Below are 20,964 nucleotides of genomic sequence, written 5' to 3' on the forward strand. Positions count from 1 at the left end.
AACTATCAGGTCCTCTGTGTCGGACATGCCGTTGCCTCCTGATGGTATGAGAAATCTGAAAAACTGATTCTAAAACCAGCTGACAAATCATGTTTGGCTCTCCTGACTTTGGATTGGACCTTAAGCAGCCTTCTGTGTTGCTTTTTTCGGAAAGTGAAATCTACTCAGGACAAGCCTTACAATATCTAGAAACTCTTTGATTTATACTCCTTTGCTTGCCTGCCATTTGTTTCCTTAGTCGGGAGCAAATTGCTTACTATCTCTTAGCAACTCTGTGTGTGTTTGAAATCTGAAACGGGATGGAATAGAGAGAGAAGAGTGACAAAGGTGATGAGAAGCTTGGAAGATAAATTCTGTGAAAAGCAGCTAAAGGAACTTGATATATTTAGCTTAAAGGAAGGGTAAGCTAAGGGGAGGTGGGATACCAGATTGCTGATGCAAGAAGGGCTGTCACAGGGAAGAGTGTGGGCTTGTTTTCAGAGCACATGAGGATAAAATAAGAAGCAATTCTTGGAAACTCTACAGACGGATAGTCAAATATTAAATAATGAGTAATCTCCTAACTCTGAGAACTATTAAACAGCCGAACAGCCTGCTTCCTAAAGTTGTGGATGTTATATCACTGGAGGTTTTCAAGAAAAGATTGGACAGCCATTTGTCTAGGGCAGTGGTTCTCAACCTGTGGGCCGGGACCCCTTTCACCTAAGACCATCGGAAAACACATATTTTCGATGGTCTTAGGAACCGAGACACCAATTTTATGGTTGGGGGGTCACCACAACATGAGAAACTGTATTAAAGGGTGGTGGCATTGGGAAGGTTGAGAACCACTGGTCTAGGGTGATATAAGGATTCCTGTACTAAGCAGGGTTGTTAGACTATAAGACCTCTTGAGGGCCATTCCAGTTCTGTGATTCTACCAAATAAATACGTATCAAAGGAACAAAGTGCCAGCATAATATCAATAGCCACAAAGCATAGAGATGTCATCATCCTAGTCTCCATAACAAACCTGGAGGAGGCTCTATTTTCCAGAAAGTAATTTGATGCTGTAGCTGTTTTGATCATTTAGGATCACTTATTATTCCACCCCTAATAATTCGCTAAGAATAACTTGCAAAATAACAAGGTATCCAGCAAAATTGGCACAATCTCTCTATATAAAAGCCAAGTACCACTCTCTTATCACGAAATCTCCAGAACCGCAAAGCCTACAAACTTGAAATTTGGCACATACTGTATGTTCCTCTTGGCTTCTTGGTGCTTGCTAAGAAAGGATTTTTTGAAATGACCATCAGATCATTAGTATTTCTTATACAGTAATTAATACGCTCTGATGCTAAGGAGTTCTACACCTCCTCCCATCTGAAAAGAACTCTGTTCCGACTGCCAGTTGCCTTTTATTAACACGCTCTGATGCTAAGGAGTTAGACATTGTACTCCCCCTCCCCATCTGAAAATAACTCTGTTCCAACTTCCAGTTGCCTCACATTCTGTTACCTCAGTTCAAACTGGCAGATGTTCCACTCTCACTTAGGAGCAGTCTGGAGCTCCTTACAGTACTAAACGTTGGTACCTCACCAAAATTTCTGCGCCTTCCACCTATGGAACTGCTTTCAGACTCAAGGCGGGAGTGATAATCCCTTCTGTGTTTCAGTCACCGACCACCACTGATCCAACAGATTGTGAACCGAATTTCCCTTGCATAGCCCGATCACATAGTTTTGTCGCGAAGCACGAGTATCCAGCTAGTGTGTTATAAAATCAGAAAGATCTGAGAACCTGGGAAAATAGTCTTTCACTGGAGCCAGCATACAAGGTCAAACAAGCGTCTTGAGTGAAAGCATTTCAGAAATCCATCCAGCGCTCATTTTTGGTGGTCAGAGCAACTCTTGAGACAGCCATTATTGCAGCAGAGTGAAAGTGGTGGTTTAGAAGGTTTGGAGCTCTGGAATCTCTCCACAGATGGTCAGCACTTAGCGTTCTTCCGTGCAAACAGACCTGTGACTTGGAAGTCTTCCAGAATCAAGGAAAGGATGTGGCCAAGAGTCTTTTGCCCAATTCTACCAGCTGTGCCAGGGACACGGTGGCTCAGTGGCTAAGACGCTGAGCTTGTTGATCAGAAGGTTGGCAGTTTGAAACCTTAGCGCCGTGTACTGGAGTGAGCTCCCGTTACTTGTCCCAGCTTCTGCCAACCAAGCAGTTCAAAAGCACGCAAAAATGCAAGTCGAAAAATAGGAACCACCTTTGGTGGGAAAGAAACAGCGTTCCGTGAGCCTTCAGTGTTGAGTCATGCCGGCCACATGACCACGGAGATATCCTCGGACAGCACTGGCTCTTCGGCTTTCAAACAGAGATGAGCACCGCCCCCTAGATTCGGGAACGGCTAGCACATATGTGCGAGGGGAACCTTTACCTTTTACTTGCTGTGCCAAGTTGCAGCTCTACCCTGGAGTATTTTATCACCTTGACTCCTGCCCACATCACCATGCATATGGACTGCTGTAATAGATTCACATGGGCTGCCTTTGAAGATCCTCGAAAACGGCAGCTCATTCAGAATGAGATGGTTCATACGTTGTCCTGTCCGGTACCTGGTGCTTCATTCATGTGATGTCAATGCGATTGATTGATTCTGTGCTGGTTGCCATTAGGTTTCCACAGGCACTTGAATGGTCAGGTTTTATCTTATGAAACCTGGTATGGCTTGTCCCTGGATATCTTCAGGACTGCCTCCACCACCGGATTCGGTTTACCTGAGACATCTTTCCCAGGAGAAACCGTGGGTCGTGCCCTGTACTTGGAAATGAGGGGGCAGAGCTCAGGGGCATTGCTTTTCTGTGATGGCCATGTTCCCCCGGAATGGCTTCCCCAGAGATAAAATTGACTCCCGTGGAAATAACTTTGGGGAACTTGTGAAACTGAGTTATCGTGGGGGCAAACTGTAACACCCTTAAGGTTATGCGATGTGATATTTTTTTTAATGAACTGGATACTTGTTTTATTTCACAATTGTGAACCGCCAAGAACCCTCTGAGATGTGATAGAATATAAATGAAATGCCATACAGGTAGTCCTCATTTATCGAAACTCATCAGCGACGAAAATTACGATGGCATTAAATGAAGGGTGCCTACCATGGGTTCTTTAGGTGTGGCTATCACAGTGTCCGCGTGGTCGCGTGGTTGTGATTTCGTCACTTAGCAACCGACTCCCAATTACAGCATTGCAGAATCTGGTGGTCACGTGATCATCATTAATAATAACCTTCACTACCAGCTTCTGACAAGCAAAAGTCAACAGGGAAGCTGGCAGGAAGTCTCAAGTGACCCCACGACATTGTGCTTTACAATAGCAGAGAATTGATTTAACAAAGGCAATTAGAAGTGCCGGAACTGCCGTCATGTAAACAGAACAGTCTCACGTCGCTCTTTGTGACGGTGTTGTTGGATGATGGAAATTCTGAGCCTAATTGCCATGGTAAAGTGAGGACTTCCTGTAACATGGCTCTCTTCCCTATCTCTAGCAAACCAACTTCCTCTAATGTTTTTTTTTTGTCCTTTCTGCTCTCCGTTTCAGCCAAACCTCTTTGAGAACAGTGACCCTTTCCTGACTCTGAGCATGTCTTCTTCGAAAGGGCCAGGTAAGAGTAGAGGAGTTCTTCCTTTTTCCTCCTGCTTGACAAGTTTGAATTCATCGTTTATGCTTTGGTATTTCCCATCGTCCATATTTCCTTCTGTTCACTTCCATTCAACTTCAGCCATTACTATCCTGTTTCCCTGAAAAATAAGACCTATCCCCAAAATAAGACCTAGTATGTTTTTCCGTGTGCCCCTAATACAAGCCTTACACACACATCCCAGAATAAACCCTACTTAAGAGCCTTCACAGCCGGCCACCCACCCATTCTGTCTGGTTGCTCATGGTGTCGCGGCCACAAGGTGGGGTGGTGGAGCCGCCCCTCGCACTGCGCATGGTAGGGCCCCCACAGCCAGGCCATCCATGCCCTAACACCTGCCTCACGGTGGCGGCACTAGCAACCATGTGCCGCAGGAATCCACGTGGCCGCTGGCCCATTTCTTCTGCTTGCTCATGTCCGCAACAGAGCAGGAGAATGAGCGGCGTGCCGTGCTTATTTTGGGGGCCAAAAGAAAATAAGACCCAGTCTTGTTTTGGGGGAAACACAGTATTTGCATAAATCGTAAATGAATTTGGTGCAATATGCCTACAGGGAAAGGTTTACCTGTGATCACATTTCTCCCGCATTGCAAACCTCCTGATCTGGCTAGATGTCCCCGGCCAGGACACATATTTGCCAGGATTCATTCTGCATGTTGATCGTTAAAACCCAGCATCATTGCCCTGTTGATGTTTGCTTTCAGATCCTTTTGGGACATTAGACGCCTTCGGTAGCAGCACCTTCAGTACCCAAAGTAGTGAAGGATTTGCAGATTTCAGTCGAATGTCAAAGGTAAATTTCTCTCAGAAGGTTCTTTTTCTTCGCTAAGGGAAATGGGAAGGTTGCTTTGTGCAGGGGTGGCTTGTGATAAAACAGGAACCAGGCCTGGAGACGGAAGAATTCCAAGAGAAGAGAATATATGTAGCTCAGGGTTGAACAAAAGGCAGACTCAGGGCAGAGAAACAAAGCAGAAAACAATACCCAATCAAGGAATTACCAAGGAGAAAAACTGCCCCCCCCCCAACACTGGCAGGGCAAACTGTTCCATATAAATGGAGCAAACCCCCACATTTCATTAGCACTCATGACATTATCTAGTCATGTAATGAAATGTCTGCGGGCAGATAACCAGGCTCAGAGAGCCCCAAGAAGGATCCGATTGTCTTTTTCCTTCCCAAGCAAACATGACCAACTTCGTATGCTTTGCTGTGCTTGTAAGCACTTGGTGTCCAATACTGCAGTTCTTTGAAGCAAATTGAGTTTGGCTCATTCTGACATAGTTGATTGCATATTATTGGGTAAGTGGCCATCATTTCTTCTTTTCCACAGCTCAGCCTGTTCTGCCAGGGCTCCAGAAACGGTTACGGGGCAGAAACCATCCTTTTCCAGGGTTTAGAGCAGGGGTGTCCAAACTTGGGAACTTTAAGACTTGTGGACTTCAACTCCCAGAATTCCCCAGCCAGCTGGCTGGGGAATTCTGGGAGTTGAAGTCCACAAGTCTTAAAGTTCCCAAGTTTGGACACCCCTGGAACTTTAGAGAAACACTTGGTTTAAAACATTTTTAATTAAAGATCTTTTACCCCACTAGGTGGCAGCAGCTGTTTTTTTTCCAGGTCAGATTCACTTAGCTAAGCAGCCAGGAAACTCATATTCTTTTTATCCTATCCCAGTGATGGCGAACCTTTTCGGCACCGGGCGGCCAAACCTGAACATGCGTCTGCGCGCACTGGAGCCCCGGAAACTCGAAGACCAGCTGAATGGTGCACATGCACACACTGGTCGTCTGGTTTCCGCTGACAGCTGGTCTTCGCTCATGCCAGAGTCCCAGAAGCGCGCACCGGCCAGCTGGTCTTCGTACCTCCAGGGCTCCGGCACGCGAGGAGATCACCTGGGCGGCGCGCATGTACATGCCGGAAACCAAACGAGCAGCTGGCGATGGCGTGCGTGCCCACAGAGAGGGCTTGGCATGCGGGCCATAGGTTCCCCATCACGGTCCTATCCAAACCCTTCTTTTCCTTCTGCAAATCTACAGTAAACGTTTACTATAAATGTATGGACCGGGGGCTCAAGAACAGGACAAACAAGATGAGCCTTCAAGGATATTTTCTGTGGAAATCTATAACTCGGCATAAGGTTCATTGCTTTAATTGCAAATGGTCTGAGGTTCCTTGGAGCTTTCGTCCGGTTATTCTATAGCAGCTGACGTGGAAAGCTCTTCTTGAGATTCTAATTCACTGCTGCTCTTTAGAGTTGATAGTAAAGTGGAATCTCAGGCCAGAGGTGATCCATCTAGTCAATATCCCTATTTCTCTTAGTCGCAAACGGATGTCTCTAGAAGACTTAGGAGCAGGACATATGAGCAGGCAAGTAGCTCCTTCCTCTCTGTTGTTGTCATTGTGTAATTTCTGGCATTCCGATGTAAGCTGCTGCCGGTCCTGGAGGTGGGAGGGTCAGTGGTTTGGCTGAGTAGCTTCCAGAGGTTCTAGAAGAACATTGGTGACAAGAGAGAGTCCACCCCAAAACCTGGTACAGGTAGTCCTCGATTTATAACTGTTTTTTTTAGGGACTGGTTGAAGTTACAGCAACAATTGAAAAGAGTGACTTACAATCATGGTTCACACTGCTGCCATTGCAGCATCCCCATGGCCACGTGATTTACATTTGGATGCTTGGCCATTGGTTCAGATTTATGACGGTCGCAATGTCCTGGGGTCATGGCATCCCCTTTTGCAGCCTTCTGACAAGCCAGGTCAATGGGGAAACCAGATTCACTTAACAACCATGTTACTAACTTAACAACTGCAATGACTCACTTCACAAATGTGGCAACGAAAATGGGACAAAGCTCACTTAACAAATTTCTGACTTAGCAACATAAATTTTGGGCTCTATTGCGGTTGTAAGTTGAGGACTACCTGTAATGTTTGATGTTCTCTTAAGGAGCAGTTTATTCACCCGAAATGACTCTCGGCAGCATACAATAACCAAACAAAATAATATCAAATCAGGGATTATAAAAACAGTCATAAATACTGTATGAACAGTCTTTATTACAAATCAAAATATTGTTTAAAAATTAGAGTTATACAAAGCACCGAATGAGTATATAAGCCACATACAGCTGATCTTTGATTTACAACCGCTTGTTTAGTGAGTCTTCAAAGTTACAATGGCACTGAAAAAAGTGACTTATGATCGGTCCTCACCCTTATGACTGTCACAATATCTCCATGGCCACAGGATCAAAATTCAGGTGTTTGGCAAATAGCAATGCGTTTATGATGGTTGTGGTGTCCCGGGGTCTTGTGACTGCCATTTACGATCTCCCCCAGACAGCTTCCAACAAGCAAAATCAGTAGGGCAGGGGTGTCCAAACTTGGCAACTTTAAGACTTGTGGACTTCAACTGGCTGGGGAATTCTGGGAGTTGAAGTCCACAAGTCTTAAAGTTGCCAAGTTTGGGCATCCCTGCAGTAGGGGAACCAGATTCACTTAACAACTATGGCAATGAACTCACTTAACAACTGCCTTGCTTAGCAACGGAAATTCTGGTCCCAGTTGTGGTTGTAAGTCGAAGGCTACCTGTATCGACCGCAGGATAAGGGAGCCCCCTTAAGATACTGCCGGTTCCCTGGGAACCCCGAACCTGGGTTTATAACCAGGTTGAAGCCAATTTGAGGAATTCCTAAACATTAAGACAGGATGAAACTAACCTGAATTTGGGGGTGGGAAATGTTGCGTAAGGCCACAGCAGAGAAGGCGTAGGTCCCACACAGATAGTACTCATGGCATGCCCTGTCTGGTGTATCTAATGGGATGGGCTAATGCAGGGGTGCCCAAAGTTGGGAACTTTAAGACTTGTGGACTTCAACTCCCAGAATTCCCCAGCTAGCCATGCCAGATTAGAATAAGGCCACAAGTGTTACAGTTCCCAAGTTTGGACACCCCTGGGCTAATGGAATTGGGGAGAGGCAGTCCCTTAGATAACCTTGTCCCATGCCACGAATCCAAGTTAGTGACTTCCGTATTTCTTCCTACACTAAATGCTAGGATAGTCCACTCTAGAGCAGGGCTCTCCAACCTTGGCGACTTTAAGACCTGTGGACTTCAATGCCCAGAATTCCTCAGCCATAGGAATTATCGTATTATCATTTTTTTCATATTATTGTATTATTTTTGGAGTATATGATTGCACTCCGAATTATCATATTTTTCAGAGTATAAGACGCGCCCTTTTCCCCCCTAAGAGAGCGTGGAAATGTTGATGCATCTTATATACTGAATACAGCTGTTTTTGACCTCCCGAAGCACTGCCCGAGCATCCTATTTTTGCGAAAAACAGGCCGTTTTTTGCAAAAAACAGAGGGGGTTTTGCCTTCCCTCGCCCCTCAGCATCCCTTTGCAGGCTTTGGCAGGGCTGGGGCAAAGCAAAACGTTTTTTTTTCCTTACTTACCTCTATGAAATCTTGGTGCGTCTTATACACGGTCACTCATGCGCTGGTGACGTCTCGCCTGGACTACTGCAATGCTCTCTACATGGGGCTTCCCTTGGGACGCATCCGGAGACTGCAGCTAGTTCAGAACGCAGCCGCGCGGGTTATTATGGGAAGTACACGTTACTCCCATGTAACACCTCTCCTGCGCGAGCTGCACTGGCTACCTGTGGCCTTTCGGGTGCGTTTCAAGGTATTGATCACCATCTTTAAAGCGCTCCATGGCAGTGGACCTAGTTACCTGCAGGATCGCATCCTACCACACACGTCCCTGCGACCTATCCGCTCACACAGAGAGGGGCTCCTCCTGGTGCCGTCTGCTAGTCAATGCCAGCGGGCGACACCTAGGAGTAGATCCTTCTCTGTGATGGGCCCAACCCTCTGGAATGACCTCCCCCCTGACATTCGAACTACCACCGACCTCCGTTCCTTCCGGCAAAAGTTAAAGACTCACCTATTTCAATCAGCTGGCCTGGCACTTTCTTAGTTTTACCTCCCGGGGATTTATTCATTTTAATTGGGTTTGGGGTTTTAAAAAGTTTTTAATATACTATATACTATATTTAATATTTATTATTCTATGTACAGTCTTGCATCCTCCTCCACCTACGTATTTAATTATTTAACTGTTTTGTATGTATTTTATAACGTATTTTAGTGACTGTACACCGCCCCGAGTCCCTTCCGGGAGAGGGGGCGGTCTATAAATATGAATAATAAATAAATAAATAAATAAATAAATAAATAATACACCGGTGCATCTTATAGTCCGAAAAATACGGTAGATTGATTTTACTAGAGCTTTGCCCACCCAGGAAATCCAAGCACAGCTTCGCATTGTGTGCAATGGCAACTTGTGTCTGAGTGTAGGATTGTTTTCCTGCTATTGACAAATCCTTTGCGGTTATCATATGTCTAGTTTTTTTGCTCCCCCCCTCCCTCCCTCCCTCCCTCCCTCCCTCCCTCCCTCCCTAATACTTGGATGTGGAAGCAGCTACACTGGGACTTAAGAAGGAGTGTTGCGTGTGTGTGCATGTATCCAGTGATTCTCAAACGTGGAAGAAATTTATTACCGACCTAGACGTGTGCAAGTTTGTATAGCTTGAAGTATAATTTCTGCCTCACTCCATGCCTGCCCTTGGGGCCAAATTGGATCGTCTTATCATTTTAAACGGGTGTCTCTTAAAACGAACCCAAAGCTGCTGAGTAGATGGTTTGGGGATTCTTCTGTCAGCTTCCCTGCTGTCTTTCCAAGGTCCTTCTCTCCCACCCCCTCGCCTCTCAACAAACTTGCAACTGAACCTGCCCTCCTCCATCATCGGCATCCACACCTGGGTTGGGTTTTTATTTTTGTTCTCCTTTGCTTCTCTGTGCAATAGTCTAAAATGCAGATCTTTCTCATGCAGCCTCCGGCTTCTGATCCATTCTCCTCTTTTGGAGGAGCTGGATTCTCTGATGATCCTTTTAAGACTAAAGCAGACACTCCTGCCCTCCCGCCGAAGAAAAATATGCCTCCCAGGCCTGAGCCACCCAGTGGTGAGTTATATTTCTTTTGGGATGCTTGCTCACCAATGACAGCAAAGGGTTGGCCAGTTTTTTTGAGGGGTAGGGGGTGGTGAAACTCCCCGAGTTTCCTCTAAAGCAGTGTTTCTCAAACTTGGCGACTTTAAGTCCTGTGGACTTCAACTCCCAGAATCCCCCAGCCAGCTATGCTGGCTGGGGGATTCTGGGAGTTGAAGTCCACAGGACTTAAAGTCGCCAAGTTTGAGAAACACTGCTCTAAAGCAAACTTTTTCTAGGGAGTAGCTTTTTCTCTCTCCGCCCTCCCCCCCCTTTATACTTTCACTTGTTTGCTTTGATTCCCTTTCGCTGTTTCTGTCCCTTTCGCTCTTTCTGTTCCTCTGCTGGAATAATTGCAAGGTTTCTGGAAGCTACGTATTAGTTTCTGTGCTGGATGGCTTGAATTTTCACTTCCCGATTTCCCAAATAAATAGGCGAATAGAAATCAAATAAAGTAATTTTATGTTGTTATTGTTTCTCCCACCACAACTTGAATAGACTGAACACAGTACGGAGTTGCTAGGTGGTCTCTCTTGTCCCTTGCTTTGCTTTTCCCCATCCTGCATGACACGGACAGGAAAAGTCCCGAAATAATTTTCTGACATGCAAATGTTTCTCTCTGCGGTGACCTTGTTTTACATGCACCTGAGTGCGTGCATGCATGCATGCATGCACACACAAAATTCAAAATCCCCCTTAGAAACGTTATCGGGCTAGCAGGTTCTTTTATCCTACAGCTCATAGTATCAATAAGTACTACTTGGGTGTAGGCTTGGCTAAAGAGATCCTGGATTGCCCAATTTGCCCAGCATGGGACACGAGTAAAAAATTATGCTTCTTCCTCTACCTCTCCAAATCTGGAGAGGATTAATTGACCTCCACAAGCTTCTTCTCACCCTGCTACTAAAGGTCTAACACAGGTTGCTCAACTGTTCAGAAAGGAGCCGTGTAACTGTACGATGCTAATGTGAAGAATCTCAAAAGTGTTTCCCCGTCAGAGTTGCTTTTTTCAGTCATTTGGGCATCGAAACTCCCCTCCCTTTTTTCCCCCCATTAAATATCTGCTAAAAAACGTCAGTTAAGACCTCTCCTAAGAGTTCAAACAGATTATTAGTGCAAAAACAAAAAAAGGAACCCAACTGCTGATAAGAGATCTTTCCGTGCTTACCGCTATCTAGCTTCTAGGTAAAAGTTGTTGAGCCTCAAAAGAGAGAAACAGATTTTTTTTTCTAAGTACAGGAAATGTCTGTGTGGGTGTCAGTGATTGCAAGTCAGTTTAGTGTGTAGCCCTTGTAGGTCTGTGATCCTGAGACCAGCTGCATCAGCCCCACCCAGACTCACATCCTCTTAACAGGGTTTTGAGCAGCAGGGCTCACCAGCAATATCAGAAAGCACATTGTTCTGTTGACGCAGAAGAGTAGGGCGACAGCGTTCTTTTAAGCCTGCAAGGAAGAACAATAGTGCAGAAAACCTGCCATTCTTTTCAAAACATTCACGAGGCCTCATCCAGGTGATTTGCCAAGCTTTGCTCCGATTATATTTTCTGGGCACGAAAGTGACTTCATGTATTTCTGCCCGGAGTTACTTTCACATTGCCACGGGCTTGCCTGCTTTTCCCTTCCTGAGCAAATCCACAAGAGACGTGACAGACCCAGGTGCTCAACCCGGGGTGTTAGGAGAAGCTGTTCAGGATTCTGGATGGCAATGTCTGTTGTGCACAAAACCAACATTTGGACATTCCCCATCATCTCCAGGCGGAATTGGTTCAGCATCCTTGGGCTGCAAGTGCCTCACTGTGTTACGGAGACATGGTGCTAGAGAGGTTGCAAGGGGTTCTGTCGAAGCCAAGGGAGACAAATGAAATAGGGAACATTTCGAACATAGACAAGGATGCTTTCTGGTGGTGAGCCAGTATCCAGCTATTTGCAAGGAAATTAGATGACTTTCAGTTGAACAGATCAATCACAGCCTAATTGAAAGGCCACCCTGGCTGAGGCTTCCCAGAATTGCAATCAAGCACAATGTGAGATTAAAGCAAGTCTTTTCTAAAAGATGTTGCTGCTATTTTATCACTAGGATGAGAACAGGAGCCATTTTTTCCTCCCTGCAGATTCTAGAACTAGATGCATAGGATATGAATATTATTTGCAAGATTCTGGGGATGAGCCTGGAAAGAGAAGAGAGGCTGTTTTCTCCTGACTGAGAGGGGCTTCACTGTATGTTGTCAGACATTTCAAGCAGTGCTCTAGTAAAAGTGCTTTCAGGGGCTCAAAGGGAATTTGCAAGATAAGCTTCCTAATCTGTTAAAATGTGTTTTCAGAGTCCATAATTTAAGAAAGCTTAACCGATTAATTTGTTATGCTGAGATTGCAGTTTGGGATCAGGTGCTCCACCTGACCTGAAATTATGCGGCTGTGTGTAGACCTTTTAACACTGCTGAGCACCAACGTTGAAAGAAAGAGGCTTGCACATGTGTGAATGTTGGAAATCAGTTTCAAAGACCGAACATGATGCAAGATTTGATACATCACGGATCTTTGAAACGGAATCCTCAAAACAACAAAGATATGCCCACGTGCACAGATATATCGTTAGCCTGTTCCACCTTCGTGAAAAGTTTGCTTTGGTGAGAAACTGCCTTTGCAGAGTTGGAACCATTGCTTGCCTTAGTGGTTAACGCCTCTGCTTCTGAATTCAGGACCTAAACTCTGTTTTCACATCACTGGAGGCCATTTCTTGTGCTGCAATATTTTTTAAAATCCCATGACGCATCACCGGGCCACTTACGGTAGCTGGGTTGATCTATTTGGGCACTTAAATTATTATACCTTTTATTTACGAGCTACTGATACTTTCAAGATGGTATCTAGCTTTCAGGTTTCACAGGTAGTGTGGCTGGATTTTCTCCACTTGTACTGTTGCCTTGTTTTAATGGCTAAGGGGAAATCCTCAAAAAGGGTCTGGGATTGTCCTTTATGTGCAGGGTGAGCATTCTAGCCCCCCCACCCCAACCCCTGCCCTCTACAAATTGGACAGCTTAGAGTGGCTGCACTTGCAGAGATGAGAGATTGCATGCTAGATAGGGAAACTCATGTTTGCCTTGTTTTGGGCAGTCTAGGAGGCAAAAAAAAAGGTGGGGGGGGGGGGAACCCAGCAGTGCCTTCAGCTTGCATAGCTGTCCCAGGCAGTCCATCAAAGTACCTGCAATTGCTGGGGGAGCTGAATGTGCACACAAGTAGCTCAGCTTAACTCAGCTCCATCAGAAAGTTCCCTATTCCTAGATTGCACAGAGAACTTTCTGAGGGAGTTGAGCTGCTTGCGGGCACATTCAGCTTCCCCAGCATTTGCAGGTACTTCGATGGGCATGCCTGGGACAGCTTTGTAAGCTGATGGCACTGCTATTTTTCTTTTTTTTTCTTTCTTTCTCCCCCGCCCTTTTTTTTCTTCTTCTTTTGGCCTCCTGTTGACTATAGGCAGGAAACCCCACCTGAAAAGGAGGAGGCTGCCGTGAGAACTGGCAGGATGGGGGCCACTTGTGCCCATCAGCGTCTCTGGGGAGGGACCACTGCAGTCACAATTCCGCCTTGTGCCCTTTGAAGGGGAGAGCAGCAGCCCTGCTTGTGAAAAGATCAGGATGGAGCCCTTTCTCACCGAAAACGATCAGTGAATGCCTCTCTGGCCATCTCAGCCGTGGCATCAATGGCTTTTCTCCCCTCCCCAACAGCCTTTTAGCAGCTCTTGATACTATTTCCCAAGGTGCTTCCTGTGCAAATCTGATTGTGGTCTTGGCCTGCACACAGAGCAAGGAGAGATGGTAGAATAGGGATCTATCACTTCAAACTTATTTCCAGATGGGCCAGAGGTGTGGGGAGGGGGGGGGAAGGCTAGTGCAGCCCTCTTTCAGCTTAGGTAGTTTTCCCTTGAAAAAACATCCATTGGGGAGTCAGGCTTGAGCAAAGGGCAGAGCAAGGTGGGATAGGTTACTGCTTACCTGGAATTATTCAGGCCTCCTCCTTTCCCATGTGCAGAAGATGTTTCGGCACTGTTTTGTCCCCCCTCCTCTGCATTTCCCACTGTTTTCTTGTGTAGACTGGACTTGTTCTGTGCTTTCTCAGGTGAACCCAAATGTTGATTAAAGTTCCCAAAAGTACATGGGAGGATTGAGAAAATAGCTCTCTCTCTCTCTCTCTTTTTGAGATGGGGTAGAGAAAACAAAAGAATCTTTTTTTAAAACCGAGATCTGCCTCCTGATCTTCCTTATTTTGAGACAACTGGGAGATTGGGGGAATGGGGGGGAGTTGTACCCAGAATAACTTGTCTAGCTTGCCGAAGAGTTTGAGGTGGAGTGCGGATTGCTGTCCCTCTCTGGACACCAGAGCTTCTTGGCAGGCTGCTTCTGAAGCTGGTCTGCAGTGGGATGGCTGCTTTTGGAGAAACAGCCATCCGATGCCACCCAGTGCATCTAGAAGTTTCGTGGCTTTTCTTACATCATGAACTTTACAACATACTGAGAGACGGTGGGTGGACTTGGGTAGAAGGTTCACCACCTCCCAAGAAGAAGGCCACGGGAACAGTGCCACACTGGAGTGGCCCTAGAGAGCCACCGCCAGCCAGAGCAGAAAACGCTGGGTGGAGGCTACCCCAATGGCCTCACCCCAATGGCCTCACCCCAATGGCCTCACCCCAATGGCCTCACCCCAATCGAAGGCAGCTTCGCTGGAATAGAAAAGGGAAGTTGAGCGAATCTCTGCTGCCACAGCTGCCACAAACCCCACTCTGCACGTGCCTCCCGCTTTGAGCCTGAGGTTTGAACTGCCATGGAAGGTGCTCTGAGCAACTCTGCCAGATTAGCAGGCTCGGCCAAAGCCCCTATGCATTCCCCTCCTCTAGCCCCAAATAGGTGGGGGGAAGGCCCTCCTCATCGCCCCCATGGGTCTTTCCTCAGAGCTGCAGGGGTGGGAGGGGGGGTGGGGGAAGCTGCCAGTGCTTGCTTGAAATTTTTTTTTCTCCTTGCATTGAAAACTGCTGTTTATCGTCATTTTGTTGAAGTGAGCCCTCTGTGCGGTTTGTGTTCACCACTTAGGCAACTGCTGAAAATCTTGCGGTTTTCAGCCAAGGGACCTGTTTTACTAGGGGGGGGGAGGGGGAAGAGAAAACACATTAGGCAGTGATAACAAGAGAGTACTTAAAATATCAGCAGCAATGCGTGCGTTTTTTTTCCCCAACCCTTGACAGCGGCCCACTTGTGGTATTGATCGTCGTAAGAAAATTATTCTAGCTTTCTTTGAACTGCATCTGGTTGTTGTTTTTTTCCTCTTTTTTTTTTTTTTTTTGGGTAATGCCTCTAGCCATCCTCAGTCTTACGTCCCCTCGCAGCTCCCAGGATTCCTAAGCAGCCCCTGAAAGATACCAGATGGTCTTAGGTTTGTCCCAGCCAAAACAAACCAAAACCGCCCCGAGTCCCTTTGGGGAGAAGGGGCGGTCTATAAATACGAATAATAAATAAATAAATAAATAAAAACAGGGTCTATCAGTTGGGCCGAAACCTTTAGATCAGTGTTTCTCAAACTTGGCGACTTTAAGTCCTGTGGACTTCAACTCCCAGAATCCCCCAGCCAGCATAGCTGGCTGGGGGATTCTGGGAGTTGAAGTCCACAGGACTTAAAGTCGCCAAGTTTGAGAAACACTGCTTTAGATTATTCTTGGGGTTTTCTGTAGGATGACTTTGGTTTTGAGTAACGCAGACACATCGGGGAGGGGAGACAGTGATTAAAAGCAAGGTCCCACTTAAACCTGGGCCCGGTGTCTGGCTATGCAAAAGCGCCCCCCCCCCCTCTCAATTTTAGCCCCTCATGAACTCACTTGTAGGGCAAAGTGGTGCCAGTGGTGGACATTTTACCTTCCTGGGTAAGAGTTAGATATATTTTTTTTCCCTATGGTAAGTAACCTTTCCCTTTCTTCCTTTTTGTTCTTTCCTTCCTTCTCCTTTTCTCTCTCTCTCTCTCTCTCTCTCTCTCAACCTTTTCCAGGTAAAAGTCCTCCTGTAAGCCAAGTCGGGTCTTCCGATTTTGCCAAGCCCCCCGATCCATTTCAGCCATTCGGGGCTGACAACAGTGACCCGTTTCAGAGTAAAAAGGGGTTTGGGGACCTATTTAGTGGAAGAGTCCCGTTTGCTCCTTCCTCTTCAAGTAAACCTCCTAAAGACTCTTCCCGGGGGTTTGCTGACTTCAGCTCTGTAAGTTAAGTTCCTTCTCTCTGCATCAAACAGCTGCTTTTTCTAAGCTGCTAACAGCAGTTGCCTCCGGGCTCCCGTTTCTGTTTCAACTGCCCCTCTTCTCCTTTTCCTTTCCACATCTTTTTGTCTCTTAATCTTTCATGCTGTTTCTCTTTCTCACCTGATGTAGTAGTTCTGTATTTACTTCTGTATTCCAACACCTTGACCTATCAATAAAGAGAGTTTGAGTTTGATGCTGCTAATTAGAGAGGTTTGTTTGCTTGCTTGTCTAGTGGAATACTGCTTCCCCCCCCCCCCCCCAAATTTCCAGAGTTCTTTGGAGGCCTTGAGAGGGAACTACATCCTGAAGCTTCCTTCAGGAACTTCTGGAATCCAGAAAAAAAAAATGCTGCTTATTATAGTAACGTTTTCAGCATTTTTACAACCAAACACTTTCTGTCTGTATTCCACAAATTAACATGGGGGGGCTAATAATGGTGCCCAGATTTTGTTTCAGCCAGTAATTTGCAAGGACACAATAGACCTTTATTTTAACACATTTAGTAGACGTGTGCATTATAAAACCTGAAATAAATAGCAAACAAAGCCATGTGGGAACGTAGGTAGTTTTTAAGCAGCCTTCCCCTGCTTGTGGGCACCAAACATGATTAAACTATAACTCCCAGGATGCCCAAGGACCACGGCCAATTGCTGGGACAGCTAAGAATTAAGAATGTCATGACTGCTACTTATTTAGAAAGTGTCAATTCGCGGGCAACTGTTTTGAAGAGAATAGAGAGGACCAGAATTCTGATTGACTTCCTTGTTCAGAGAAGGACCTGTCTCAACAGTGTAATGTTTAGGAATGAGAATAATAGAATAGTAATAAATACCACTGTTGTAGGATTAGATGTACAAAATATGTAGAAACTGAGTGGGAATTTATAATCAACATATTGAACTCAGCAGTTAGGCACTGAGGATAGATATGGAGAAGTAACTTTACTGCATTGTTAGGATCATCAGATGTACAAAGTGGTCTTCTATCTGTTTAAGTATATCTGCTGTTGCCCCTGTGGGCATCCATGTGACCGATTGAAAGGCAGGATGGTGATTGTAGTTGCACAATCAAAGCTCTATACTAGTGTCACAAAGTTGGCAATGTTAAGATGTGTGAACGTGGACTCCCAGAATTCTGTGAGTTGTATGTCCACATGTCTTAAAACTACCAAATTAGGTTATTATTTTTAACCCTGGAGAAATAGAGACTACTTGGAGCTAAGGACAATCCAATCTTTAGAAAGTTTGGCAGAGGTCTTCAACTTTGGCAGTAAGGCAGAGGTCTTCAAATTTGGCAACTTTAAGACTCGTGGACTTCAACTCGCAGAATTCTCCAGCCAGGCTGGAGAATTCTGCGAGTTGAAGTCCACGAGTCTTAAAGTTGCCAAGTTTGAAGACCTCTGCAGTAAGGGAATGCAGTAAAGGAAGACCTCTGCAGTAAAAGGAAGCAAACTTTCAATATTTGGGGGGTAATGTACCCACGGAAAGGTGCACGATCCATAAAATGGATGAACAAGGAGCATGCCACAGCGTTTCCCTTCCTGATCACCTCCTAGAAAAGCTTACACGGGGATATGTCCAGCCTAGTTTAGGCTAAGCAAGTAAAGATACTTCCACGGTGTAGCAGAACATTATGGAGAAGCAAAGGGGTATCTGTTTAACATCCGGTTACTTACAGGTCTGGTTTCTAGTACTAGATTTTTAGATGAATGCTGGTATGATTGAAGTTCAACTGATAAACAGGAAAACCCAAATAACACAATCTTGGTTTTATTTTATCTTTTCAAAGAAACTTTCTACCTCTTGTTTTCCTCGTTGGGCATTCAGTTTCTCAGCAGAAATTGAGCTATACACCTGTGAAAATTGCTTTTCCTCCCCCCCCCCCCCTTTAAAACAACAACCACCACAAATCCTGTTCTCTTTCTGGTTATGCAATCTTACTAAGAGTCTGGGGTGTTGAATCTTTCCTTGGGTTTGCCACCTTCGGTATGACAACTCATACAAGCCTTGGATCCTTGAATAGGGGCATGAGACAGAGTCACCCCCTTCCTCCTCCCACCTCCCAAAAAACTTTCCCCCTCACTTCTCAGAAAGAGCTTGTGTAGTTCGTTCGGTTGGAGTAGTCAGTTCTTTCTATCTATCTCTCTTGGCACTGCATGTGCTTGCATGCCTGCAGCCTGTCCACTGCAGAGAACAAGGAAAGGGTTCACCGAGGTCTGGAATATGTTAAACTCCATTTAACCTAAAGCTTTATATAGTTCCTGCGTCCAGCTGGGTGCGTGTACATGAATGGGGCAATTGGGGGGGGGGTGTACGTGCATTTAAACCTCTTATGCTAAAAATCTGATTACCCCTACTACCATCTTGGCCAGCCATGTGGGGATTTTTTTTTTTTTTTACAATTAATTCCTACTTGCATCGTAACACTGAATTTCACTTACAGCTTGTATGTGCGGTTATTTCACTTACAGCTTGTATGTGCGGTTTGGGGCATAGCATAGCATGCATGCATCTGTAGCAGCAAGGAGGATGCTTCTGATTTTTCTTCTACTGTGACTTTGAAATACGAGCACCGAGAAAGCATAGAGGATGTTGTTTTTGTGGGCTGAGCTTTGCATTCCCGCTGGCTTGACGTTGGTTTGAGTCCTCAGCTCTTCCTCCTAAGGTCCATCAACCACAGCTTCAGAAGGGTGACCTAGCTTCAGTCACGCCTTGTGTCATCCATGGCCTGCAGAATGCAAAATGAATCTTTGCAAAGGCTGTGACTCCAGCAACTGGCATGCTTTCCACTACTCCAAGCTGGGGAAAGCCCTCTGGGACTCGTTGACCTTTCCATTGCTTGCATTGCTTGCAATTTTAGATGGGATGGGCTTCATTGCATTCCTGATTCTCCCACGCCCTTTGGAGCTGTCAACATGCCTCTTTTTTCAGGTGTCAAGCACAGAACTGAGCCTTGCTAGAGAGAGGAAATAGAGGAAAGTTTTTCACGGCTGCCTAACAGATAGAAAACATGTTTTTTTTCCCCCTCCTGGTATAGTCAAGTAATAGGATGCCCCCTTTGATCAGGAGGTCAGGCCATTTCTCTATAAGGAAAAAACGAAATTATGTGTAGAAAATTGGCAGACAACGGTAAATCCTTCGTTATGAAAGGCATAATGGATTTATAGAAGCGATGAGATAGGCATTGGGCTTAGATAGATTTACATGAGGAATCAGACATATTTTTGAAGAATGTGACTACCATACAGTATATTAAATATAAGGAAAATCTTGTTCAATCAGATTATGGGCCTTTAATCCAGCAATTGTAGTGAGAAGTGCAGAAGCAGGTCCTGAGGACAATTAAGGTGAGGCACTATTTGATATGGGATTCATTACCAGCTATTGGTAATGGTACCTATTACCATTAATAGGCTCTATAAATCATCTTTAAATCTTTTCATCGTGGTGGCTACCATTGTGGGGCCCAAAAGACCAGGTCCACATGTGAAAGTTAATTTAATTTATTGCTAATGGCCTACGTATAGGAATCCATCTCATAACAGTCAGCACCTGGTTAGAATTAGATACGGGTCAATGGCACTTAAAGGGGGGTTGGGCTTAGTTCAATTGTAGCTATGTAGAGATTCTAGGCTGACTGCTCTTTTCACGCCAGCCCAGGTTCTGCCATTCCTTCTGCACTATTGTATTTTCTGATAATGAGTTCTGTAATTTGCACCGTAGGATCAAATAGCTATTCTCGACCTCCTGCTATTCAGCTTAAATTGAATAAGCCCAGATTTTAATTCTGTGAAAGAGTGAAGGCAACTTCATTCCTTCTCCACCTCCTTGAAATTTTGAAGAGAGTTTTTCCAAATCTACTATATTCCCTTGATGGTACAGTAAACAGAACTACTCAGAGAATTCTGTGTGTTGTTGAACCATATAAAATGTAGCATATCAGGTTAACATTTTCATTGAACTTTCTGTGGTGGCCACAGATCTCTTTATGTGACAGGCAAAATGCCCATTTTCTTTTGTTTGAAGACATTTTTTGAAACCTCACTATTCTTTATTTATTTATTTAACCACTTTAAATGTTTCAGTATCACCATAGAATTATAGAATTGGAAGAGTGCAGCAATAGCAATAGCACTTACACTTATACACCGCTTCATATTGCTTTACTGCCCTCCCTAAGCAGTTTACAGAGTCAGCAAATTGCCTCCAACAATCTGGTCCTCATTTTACTGATCTTGGAAGGATGGAAGGCTGAGCCAACCGTGAGACACTCAGGTTGAACTCCTTGTTGTGGGCAGAGTTAACCTGCAATGCTGCATTCTAAACACTGTGCCATTTACAGCTCCTGAATGGTGCAGATATGGAAATTAAAGCTGCATGACAGCGGTCCAGCCTCTGTTGCAATAGTTCCAAGGAAGGAAATCTCCTCTTCTGAGTAATGAGTAACTGGTTCCACTGTTAAATTCAATGTACGGTTAGGAAGTTTAGATTTGTGGTGTTTTATTCTAAACATTTAGCTAGAAATTCCTTCCTTTCGTCTTCCTTAGCGTTATTCCCACAGGCACAGGATCTGCTTTTGGGATTGTCAGATATGCACGATCAAAAGCAGCATACAAGTCATGTCTGTGTTTTAACAGATATGACTGTAGACCAGTGTTTCTCAAACTTGGCGACTTTAAGTCCTGTGGACTTCAACTCCCAGAATCCCCCAGCCAGCATAGCTGGCTGGGGAATTCTGGGAGTTGAAGTCCACAGGACTTAAAGTCGCCAAGTTTGAGAAACACTGCTGTAGACTCATGGGTTGCAACAACAAAAAAACGACCAACCGGCTTGTCACCTGTCCACCCACCAGGGCAGGCATTTTTGGTCTGTGTTCAATTCAGTACCGCCCTGGTGGGTGGGCAGTATCAAGCAGGACCACTAGGAGGAGCAGACTTCACGGCCTAGAAACTCCTTCCT

The 20,964-nt window shown here is 45.3% G+C and overlaps 1 protein-coding gene across 6 annotated transcripts in view; it reads left to right on the forward strand.

Annotated features, from left to right (window-relative positions):
- The window catches only part of EPS15L1 (epidermal growth factor receptor pathway substrate 15 like 1), a 59,314-nt gene that overhangs the window by 31,078 nt on the left and 7,272 nt on the right, over positions 1 to 20,964 (forward strand). For 2 of the 6 annotated variants that reach the window (XM_081938975.1, XM_081938974.1), the window contains exons 20-24: positions 3,580 to 3,643; positions 4,383 to 4,471; positions 5,995 to 6,042; positions 9,578 to 9,707; positions 15,761 to 15,966. In XM_081938975.1, the coding sequence (XP_081795101.1) occupies positions 3,580 to 3,643; positions 4,383 to 4,471; positions 5,995 to 6,042; positions 9,578 to 9,707; positions 15,761 to 15,966 (537 nt within the window). The remainder of the gene's footprint in view (positions 1 to 3,579; positions 3,644 to 4,382; positions 4,472 to 5,994; positions 6,043 to 9,577; positions 9,708 to 15,760; positions 15,967 to 20,964) is intronic. The other 4 variants (XM_081938979.1, XM_081938976.1, XM_081938977.1 and 1 more) reach the window with 3 other exon arrangements.

This window comes from Natrix helvetica (genome assembly GCF_964273705.1).
Source record: "Natrix helvetica genome assembly, chromosome: 1".
NCBI lineage: Eukaryota > Metazoa > Chordata > Lepidosauria > Squamata > Natricidae > Natrix > Natrix helvetica.